We start from the raw sequence: 10,592 nt of genomic DNA on the forward strand, positions 1-10,592 counted from the left end.
GTTTGACAAAACCAGAGGGAATCAAAGTTAACCTGGCTAAGCAATTGAATAGAGATTCGAGCTCCCAGTTTTCCCAAAAAGATGTCTGCCCTTGATCCCCAATTTCTTTTCATTTCATCAGTATAAAAGAAAAATCAGGAACTAACGTCTCCCTCTCTCTCGCTGACAATTACTCTCTCTCTCTCTCTCACCCTTTTCTCTGATTCTTTCTCTCTCCTCCGCCTTTTTTTTTTCACCAACCAAAAAAGAGAAGAGAAGGGAAGGGAAACAGAAGACCGGGTACTTGCAAGAGACCAAACAAAAGGACCCAAGAAAAAGGCCAGCAGCCAGGAAGGAGAGAGAGGGAGAGAGAGGGGGAGGGAGATCTGCGGGGCGACGCGTCGCGGTTTTCCGGCGGCAAGGTTCGATTTTGATCCCAGCCCACCCCGGATTCCCCGCCCCAGTTCATCCCTGCCCAACTCGCGCCGCTTCCACTCAAGTGCTCCAAGAAGATCCCGATTTCCGTTGCAGTTGTGGAGTCCCAGTTCCACTTGTCGTCGCCGCCGGTTTCTGCCCGCGCGCTCCCTGATTCGGAAGTTGCTGGAGCGGAGGGGGGACTTCCTCCGGCTCCCGAGTGTCTGCCTTCTGATTTGGATCTGCGGAGGGGGTGCGGATTGGCTCTCCAATTCGGGGAGCAATGAGGGCCTGATGCGGGAGAAAGTCTCGGCAAGTCGTCGTTTTGATTCTCTTGGAGTAGGGTTACCTGCCGGGATCCTTGTCCCATGGGATGCGTCAGTTCGAAGCAATTCCATGGCGGCGACGAGTGTGGCGGCGAGGGGAAGCCCCGCCGCCGCCCGTCCAGCAACTCGCTGAGGCGTCTGGTTAGTTACAACTCCAGCAAGAGGCACGAGGACTTGGAGGAGGATGAAGAAGAAGGTGGGGTTGTGGCAGCCACGTCTTCCAGCGTCGGGCACCGTGTTGCCAAAGATGCCAGCACGGCCAGGCTGATTCGGAAGCCCCCTGCGCCGGTGGTCGATGCAGTGGTGCCGCTGCCTGAGGAAGTGGCCGCAACCGCCGCTAGTGTCATCGATGTGGAGAGGGCAGTTGCTGCCCCTGTGAATCGCAGGCGTGCTCCGAATGGTGTGGCAGAGCAAGAACCAAGGAGTGGTGGCATCAGAGCTGAGGCGAAGCCAAGGATCATAGATGTGCCGAATGGAGTGGTGGCGGAGCACGTGGCGGCTGGCTGGCCGAGGTGGCTCACGGAGGTGGCAACAGAGGCGGTCCGTGGGTGGCAGCCTCGCAAGGCAGAGTCCTTCGAGAAGTTGGACAAGGTTCATCCTTACCACTAATTTATCATCTTGTTTCTCTTTGCTCAAGTCCTTCATTAGCATCTAGGATGATCTAAATTGTGTTTAGGTGTGATTTAGTGTGAATGTTCAAAGTGCTTGACCATTTTCCAATGGCATAGGACATTCTGTCAGATGCAGAAGTAGATACATCTAGATCCCATAAGTTTTGGAATATCATTATTGATGTCATGGTGCAGTTAGGGAAATAAAGCCCAACCCGTGCGCTACTACTCCTGTAAAGCAATCTGATTGATTAGAATTGAAACTACCATCGAACTGCTGATTCTGTGCTCCTACACTTTTTCTCACCCTTGCCTTTTAAATATTTCAGATAGGGCAAGGTACCTACAGCAGCGTGTACAAAGCACGTGATCTTGAGAATGGAAAAATTGTGGCACTTAAGAAAGTTCGATTTGCCAATATGGATCCTGAGAGTGTTCGATTTATGGCGAGGGAAATTCACATCTTAAGAAGACTTGATAATCCAAATGTTATTAAGCTTGAAGGTTTGGTGACATCACGCATGTCTAGTAGCTTGTATCTCGTGTTCGAATACATGGAGCATGATCTCGCGGGACTTGCTGCTACACCTGGCATAAAATTCACAGAGGCTCAGGTTTTCCTTCTGGACATTTTCTTTCATCTCCATTCAAAGGTTTTCTATTGTGCCTTTAGTTTTCATACTGTGCTAACTTCAGAAAATGACCCATTCAGGTCAAGTGTTACATGCAGCAGCTACTGTCTGGACTTGGTCACTGTCATAGTCGTGGTGTTTTGCATCGGGATATAAAGGGTGCTAATCTTCTGCTTGACAATAATGGTGCCCTGAAAATAGCAGATTTTGGTCTAGCTACATTCTTTAATCCCAACCAAAAGCAGAATTTGACAAGTCGTGTTGTAACTTTATGGTACCGGCCCCCGGAACTTTTGTTGGGTGCTACTAACTACGGTGCCACGGTTGATCTCTGGAGTGCTGGTTGCATCCTTGCGGAGTTGCTGTCAGGGAAGCCTATCATGCCAGGACGAACTGAGGTACTGTTTGATCACTACCATCTTCAAACCCTTAAGGTCAATCCTACTTGTGTCATACGGAGTTGCAGTCATAATTTGCTCAAACTCAAGACTGTTGCTTCTTTGGATTAATCCTACTTGTGTACTCACGTTAGTCTTGAATAGTTCTGTGAATCTATGTCGTTAACTTTATGACACTTAAGGTCAATTTTTGTTGTCTAAACTCTTTCAGGTGGAACAGTTGCACAAAATATTCAAGCTTTGTGGTTCACCATCAGAGGAGTTCTGGGCTAATTTGAAGTTATCGCGTGCTACCATCTTCAAACCACAACATCCGTATCGTCGTTGTGTGAATGATGTATATAAGGACTTCCCCCCTTCAGCTTTGGCACTTCTGGACCGTTTACTTGCTGTAGAACCTGATAATAGGGGTACTGCGGCTTCTGCCCTTGAAAGTGAAGTAAGTTCTGGCCGCCCTTACATTCATTTATTCATTATATGGCTGCTGTATTGCCTGTCATAAAAAGAATCCATGGTCAGATATGTATAAAATGTTAGCTAAAAGTGCTCTATGTCCGTGCAATCGCATATAAACATAATTGGGCTGCCATTTGGTGGATCTAAAAATAGTGAGTTTTACACATTTTCAACTTGTACAACCTCATACTTGCATTCTACCTCTACTTTTCAGGGTTGCTGACTTTTGCTACTGTACTGTTAGATGTACATTTGTCATGCAGCTCTGTTTCTGTTCGGTCAACACCAATTAGCACCTTTTGACGGTTCCACAATGCCCATAAGCACCGTTTGATGGTCCCACATGTCATATTCTTCCTCCTGGCTTCTTCCTATTTGACATCTCCTCTGATTCGTCTCTCCCATCAGCCTAGATGAAGCAGTGAACCTCCCTTGCTACAGGATGACACCATGGTGGCCTGCCTGCAGCACCTTGGGATGGAATTGCTGAACTTAGGGCACTCCACCCCATTTGCAAAAGGACCATCAAGAACACATGTTACGAAATATAAGTTGCATGCCAATTTAGAAGCCATCTTGAGCAGCAACAATTACAGGCAAAAAGTTTTATAGTTAAACAAAAGAAATGACCATAACTTGGTTTCTCTCTCTTCTGTACAACCAATCAATCAAGCAGATCATGCATAGGGTCATGCCTGCTGATCTCGCTCAGCCTCCTCCGTGTGAGATGTGGCTTCCAAGTCCACCTTGTCATGTTGGACGCAGTCAACCGGCAAAGCGGCCCAAACACTGACGCAAGCTTTGTCGCACTTGAGCTCCCAGTCCCTGTTGTTTGCAGGGATGAGGCTCAGCTCGACTCTTTGAGCTGGAGGCCGTCCGGATCTTGCCAGTTGGCCCCATATGGCGATTGACTGCTTTGTTGGGAACATGAGGCCAATGTCGACATGAGCTGGACATGCCGACCACAAGGCGGAGGTTGCAGGAGAGAGGGATGAAATGCCAGATCTCTGTAGTGGAGAGAGGGGATGGAGGAGGAAAAGTGGCTTAGAAGGAAGAAGCATCGGACAGAATGCCCATGGGCATTTTGGTCCTTTAATATCTCACTAACTGCAAGGTGGATGGAAAAGGAGCAGAGTGGCAACTGCATATAAGGTTAACAAGAAGAGTGAAAAGCGAGTAGCTGTAAAAAGTAATTGCAGGATACAAGTATAGAGTTGTGGCGAATAAGTCCGCTGAAAATATGGACTTCTTTGTTATTTTCTGCTCATATATTGTGAATTTGACACTGATTTTCAAAAGTGAACAATATCTGTTGATCTTAATATTAAAACTTAAGAGATGCGATTTTATATTAGCCTTTTCATTTTATGGGATTAGTTGATAACTGATTTGGTTGCCTCTGTATATCTGAAGTGACCGCCCTTAACTTCTGCTTTATAATCTGTACTTGTACATCATACAACAGTTCTTTACAACGAAGCCTTATGCTTGTGATCCATCAAGTCTGCCGAAATATCCTCCAAGCAAGGAATATGACGCTAAGCTTCGAGATGAAGAAGCTAGGAGGTAATATTCTCTGTAGCACCTAAGATAAATATTATGCAATCTGCAATTTGAACAGATGGGTTTTATCATTGGCATTTCTGTATTTAAAGAACTGTTTTGGTCCACAGGCAAAGAGCAGCTGCAGCCAAAGGACATGAATCTGAAACTGGACGCAGGAAGCAACTTGCAGCACAAAATGGCACTAACGAATCACAGGTATTGCAGAATTAATCCGATCTTAGTATAGTCTGATAATTGTCATACCAAGGGTCTCCTGAGGGATTTTTTTTCTGGTGCCACAGTCTGCACTTTTGAGCTTTGAAACATGCCATTCAATAGCTGATGCTAGCAGTTCGGTGAATGCATTATATGCATGATTCATTATCGTGATGCAATGCAATTGCTTCTCTATTTGTCTGGAACTTAATTTACACAGCTGTTTTATTGTAACCAACTAACCATGCAGCAATCAATCTGTAATGCACACACATTGTTTCCAGCTCCAGAGGCAACTATACTGAATATGACAACTAATTTTGATACCATGCTGTTAAATATAAACAGTTCACTGTTTCATATTACTCAAATCTCTCTTTTTTCATGGCTTTGCAGCAACGGCGAGTTCCGGTTAATCCTAAAAGCAGTAGTAACAAGTTTACTCCAAAGGAGGATGCTGTTACCGGCTTTCCAATGGATCCTCTGGTAGTAGACAATGGTCATGCTCGCCGTGTTCCTTTGATGAATGCTGGTCGTTCATCCTCCACTTTGGGTCGATCAAGTGGCACAGATCCAAATGCCCAGAGATTCTACACCTCTCAGATTGCTGCTGCCGAGATGTCCAACCCATCTACTGCAACTGGGCAGCGAGGCAATACTGGTAAGCTGTCTAACCTTGGGGACAGTGCCAGGAAACAGTATTTAAGAGAGCATCGGTCGAGTTCAAGGTACAGTCAACTCGCTGCTGCTGATCAGTCTGACAAACCCAAATGGTCGCAATCACATCAATTCCAAGAAAGACCGTCATCTTCCCATCGGAAGGATGAAGTGGTGGCAGATAAGGAGCCTGCAGGGGTGAGTTACTTAATTGTTCTAATTAGCTTCAGTTGGTCTTAATTCCTAACATTTGTAGGGAGCAATGCAAAGCTATGACCTAGCCCTTAAGAGCCGGGATCAGTTTCAATAAATTCCGAAAAATCTATATGTTAGCATTTCTGGTTGGTTCTTATTGGGTCTAGACTTCAGAGCGGATGTTCCGCAAATAATGTGCTGATAATTTACCGTCTATATATTCTCTTCAGTCAGTAGCGTAATATGCTGATAATTTCTCGCCTATATATTCATTCAGGTGAATGGCACGAGGAAGAACCGAATCCAGTACTCAGGACCATTGATGCCTCCCGGGGTAAACATGGAAGAGATCCTTAAAGAGCATGAGCGGCAGATCCAGCAAGCCGTGCGAAGGGCTCGTCTGGACAAGGGAAAGGGCAAGCACGCCGAGAGAGACCAGTCGGAGTCGCTGCTGTACGCTGCCCATAATGGCAGGTCATAGCGTCGCGAAGCTCGGCTCGGTGTTCTTGATGGTTTCGGCAATGGAAAGTAGTGTATGATCCCCTTATTTTTTTCGCCCCCTCGAGCGGAGAGGTTAGTTGTGCCGGCAGCTCCCACACCATTGCTTGCGCCGTGGATTGGTGGTTCCTGGCAGCAGCAGAAGAAGAACTGAAGAAGGCCTGCTCCTGTAGAGATTTTCGCCAAGTTTAGCAAGAAAGATATTCGCTGGAAAATTTGTTGCCCACACACAGTCACCAATTGTATATCTCAGAGATGAGTACCCACCCTCTTTTGAGGATTGATGATGATTCTTACACCTGTGTTTTGGTAGGTGCCAAGAGAAATATAATCAAATTATACTTCTGTGTCAGCTGCCTCTCCCTCTCTCTTCCTCCCCTTTCCTTGTCTTTCAGTTAAATTTCATTCAATCCGAGGACGAAATCTTTCACCACAAATTTGCGTGCTGTCTGGGCCGGTAATCCGGGACGTTGGATGCGAATCGGACGTTCCAAAATAAGCGACCGATTTCTTTCTCTTGGCGTGCACTCATCATGAAACTAAACCCCGAACATCCGACGGAACATTGGCGCGCCCAGCCGCCGATAGCCTCTCCCCCTACCATTAGCCTCTCGCTCCCCACCAGCTTCGCCGCCGCCGCCGCGGTGTCATGCGACGGCGAGGGCGGTGGCCGTTTGATGCGCCCTTCTCCCACCACCGCCGCCGCCGCCGCCTCGCTCTCCAGGCAGCAGCTCCTCCGCATCCAGCGCTGCCTCCCACCCGTTTGGAGAAACGCAGCACCTGCCCAAGAACCCCCGCCGCCCTCGTCCTTCTCCCCGGCCTCCCTCTCCTCCATTCTCTTCTCCTGCGCCGCGCACCGCGCGCTCCGCCCCGGCGAGCAGGCCCACGCGCGCGCCGTCACGCTCGGCCTGGCCGCGCACCCTTCCGTCCTCCCCAGGATCGCCTCCTTCTACATAGCCATCGGCGACCCCCCAGCCGCGCGTTCCGCCGTCGAGCAGGCGGCTGGGAGGGCGCGGGCCTTCCCCTGGAACCTGCTCATATGGAGCTACGCCGGCGACAGGCTGTGGAAAGACGTGGTCATGGCGTACGACAGGATGCTGGCGGTGGGCGTGGACGCCGACAGGTTCACGTATCCGTCTCTGCTGCGTGCTTGTGGCGAGCTCGGAGAGGTCAACATTGGCCGCAAGGTTAACCACCGTATTCGGAGGAGTAGATATGATCTGGACATCTATGTCTGGAACGCTTTGGTCGGGATGTATGTCAGGTGCGGTGAGCTAGAGGATGCGCGGAGGGTGTTTGATGAAATGTCTGTCAGGGATGTTGTCAGCTGGAACACAATGGTGTCTGGCTATGCATCGGCGGGGTTGTGGGCCGAGGCGTTTGAGCTGCTTCGGCGGGTTCCTGGGGCAAACGTGGTGACGTGGAATGCAGTTTCAGCAGGGAATTTGAAGGCAGGGAACTATGATGAAGTGATCAGGTTGTTGTCTCAGATGAGGAATCACCACGGGCCAGGGGTGGATTATGTTAGCTTGCTGATTGGCCTGAAGGCTTGTGCTAAGAGTGGGCATCCTAGGGTTGGCAGGGAGCTGCATGGGGTGGCTGTTCGTCTATACTTTGATAGGCTCGAGTGTATGGTAAACTCGTTGATAACAATGTATTCAAGATGCAGGATGATGGGCTCCGCTGAACTTCTCTTTAGAATGTGCTCAGTTCGGAGCATCACAGCTTGGAATTCACTGTTAGCAGGATTTGCATTCATGGACCAGGTTGAGGAAGCTTCTTTGCTCTTCAGAGAGATGATTGGCTCAGGTGTCTGTCCAAATGATGTTACTGTCTTGACAATGCTCTCCCTTGTTGCACGGTTTGGAAACTTCTGTCATGGAAGGGAGCTGCACTGCTACATCCTTAGGCATGGACAGGGTGGCTCTAAATTACTGCAAAACTCACTTGTTGCCATGTACTCAAAGTCTAGAAACATGAGAGCTTCCCGGATAGCATTTGATCAGATGGAATGTCGAGACAAGCATGCCTACACTTCATTGATTTTGGGATATGGAATGCAAAGAGAGGGTCATGTATCACTAAAGCTCTTCGATGAAATGATCGCCAACAACATGGAGCCAGATCATGTAACCATGGTTGCTGTTCTTTCAGCATGTAGCTACTCTGGACTGGTCACTCAAGGGCAGCTATTATTTACCAAGATGTTTGCTGTGTTTGGTATTGCACCAAGAGTGGAGCATTTTTCTTGCATGGTTGATTTGTACAGCCGTGAAGGTTTGCTGAAGGTGTCCGAGGAGATAATTGACAAGATGCCGTTCCAGCCAACTGCTGCAATGTTAGCGACTCTTATTGAGGCTTGCCTGATCCATGGTAATACAGAAATTGGGAAACGAACAGCAAAGAAGTTGCTGGCGATGAGGACAAACAATCCTGGTCACTACAAATTGATCTCAAACACATATATATCAGCAAAATGTTGGCCAGAACTAGCTAAAGTTAGATCATTGATGAGTATGATGGATTTAACTATGGTTCCAAGTCATTCCTTGCTAGAACCAGAATATGACATATGCCTAGTTGAGCAAGATGATGTCTTAAATCATGGTGCATATTATGACTTGTCTGACCGCACAACAGATACCGATTCATCTAGTAGTGAGGAAGTGAAAAGCAGTGAAGCTTTTGGCGCATAATAGTTGGTTCTTCTCGGATCATCTTCCTGTTAAGGTCAAAGGTTTCCAGAGGTAACATATGATTTCTAATATTTGTTCACCATGATGCTAGTTAACAAATTTAATTTACAAACGGATACTGCCGCATCTTAAAAAATGAGATTTTCTTTTTTATGTATGCTCACTTTGAACTACTAGCTGGAAATTATTTTACACGCCACATTAACACACTGGGTATTTTTTCAATTTCTTTTTCCCAGCTTGAAACTATAATGGCTGTATATTTGGAATGTTGTGGACCCCCTTATTTGGGGAATGAACTGTAAAGAAGCTGATGATAATGAGGACAAACAATCCTGGTCACTAATAATTGACCTCACACACACTAATTCTCTGTACTCCTGGAAGTATGTACTCCCACATTGAAATATACCTCTTAAATAAGCATAATTATACCTCTTTATCATTCTCAATATACCTTATTAATTATTTTAATATACCTCAATGCAAGTTTTACAAAAACATATCGTCGAAGCCCTTTGTTTATGTGGTATACCTTTTTTATGTACAATTTTTTTACTTATAAATATAATATAATATAATATGTGGTTTCAAATGGAATTTTCAGTGAAACTCATTTTGGGGCATCTAGTAATTGTTAATGAAGTATATTAAAAATGATAAAGTGGTACTTCCTCCATTTTTATATACAAGGCCACAAACTCATATTATAGGTATCAAGGCAAAAGTTAATGCCTTCTAAGTCAATGTTGCAAGACAGCTTGTCTCCTTGTTTACCATGTAAATTAATGTGTATTTTTCTCTCTCATGCACATCAAGCAAATGATCTCACTCCCGCATGCATGCAAGGGATAATTAATGTTCTCCTTTGTTAGTACTACAAGGCAAACACCATTAATATTGTATTGGTTAGTGTTAGTGGCCTTGTATTTCTGTAAATTGTAATTTTGATAGTGGTGTTGTATATAAAAATGGAGGAAGTATAAACAATTCATTCATGGTATATAATGCGTGGGAGTACGTACTCCCAGGAGTACATAGGCATTTTCCTATACTTTGAACAAAGGGTTATGGTCCCAAGTCATTCCTTGCTATAATCAAAATATGAAGTATGCCTAGTTGAGCAAGATGACTGCTTAAGCATGGTGTACATTGTGGCTTGTTTGACCGCAGGACAGATACTGATCCCTCTATTGAGAGGAAATGAAGTGCAGTTAAGCTTCTGGCAGATAATAGTAAAGCTGGAATGCAGTACGTTCTTCTTGGACCATGTTGTTAACTTCTGAAAGTTTTTGCAATGGTATGGTTTCTTCATAGGCTCCAGTCATTCTAGAAGTAATGTCATGAACTGTATGCCATGCCGTGATTTAAGAGTTCGTGAGCTGAAGAAGGTATTCTATATGGGAGGGAGGTTTCCGGCCTATGATGGTCGGAAGCGCATATACATGGCTGGTCCATTGTCATTTACTTCAAAGAATGTCACATCACTTGAAGATGATGGTTCTTGTTTGGAGAGGTCTGTCCTTCAGACTTGCACATCAACATCATTTGATGGGGTAGGGAGAACCATAATGTGTTGACAGTACTGATGGTCTTTTCTGTGATCTAGGCATCAGTGGACTGAGAAGGTAGTGATTAAGTTTGCTGCAATAGCTGATCGTCATCGTCTTGAGCAAAGTTTAGCTGGAGGAGGCTGAGGATCAAGAGGCCGTGGAAGGTCTTTATGTTGTCCTGTATGAGCTGCCAGCAGCAAGGTGAAGTGAATCTTTAGGTATCATAGAATATGAGAAATAGTTGAGAATTGTATGGTGATGCTTTCCATCCAATTATTCCACAGGTACACACTGTTTGGTCGATCATTCTTGCCTAACCTGGAGCGGAGGCGACCCTTTGGTGAAGGATTAGAAATCGTGTGTGGGTTAATCAGATCGTTTTGCCCTACTAAAATGGGCAGTGTCAGTATATGTTG

The 10,592-nt window shown here is 46.0% G+C and overlaps 1 protein-coding gene across 1 annotated transcript; it reads left to right on the forward strand.

Moving 5' to 3' along the window:
* The first annotated feature begins 209 nt into the window (after positions 1-209).
* LOC123409033 lies at positions 210-10,372 on the forward strand. Its single transcript, XM_045102030.1, has 11 exons — positions 210-1,310; positions 1,660-1,944; positions 2,043-2,360; positions 2,572-2,799; positions 4,282-4,382; positions 4,490-4,577; positions 4,974-5,432; positions 5,707-5,903; positions 6,397-8,674; positions 9,797-10,139; positions 10,233-10,372. The coding sequence occupies exons 1-9, from the start codon at positions 762-764 to the stop codon at positions 8,621-8,623; spliced, it is 4,452 nt and encodes a 1,483-aa protein (XP_044957965.1). The 5' UTR covers positions 210-761; the 3' UTR covers positions 8,624-8,674; positions 9,797-10,139; positions 10,233-10,372.
* The last annotated feature ends 220 nt before the right edge of the window (positions 10,373-10,592 follow it).

The sequence above is a fragment of the Hordeum vulgare genome, chromosome 7H (genome assembly GCF_904849725.1).
Source record: "Hordeum vulgare subsp. vulgare chromosome 7H, MorexV3_pseudomolecules_assembly, whole genome shotgun sequence".
Lineage (NCBI taxonomy): Eukaryota > Viridiplantae > Streptophyta > Magnoliopsida > Poales > Poaceae > Hordeum > Hordeum vulgare.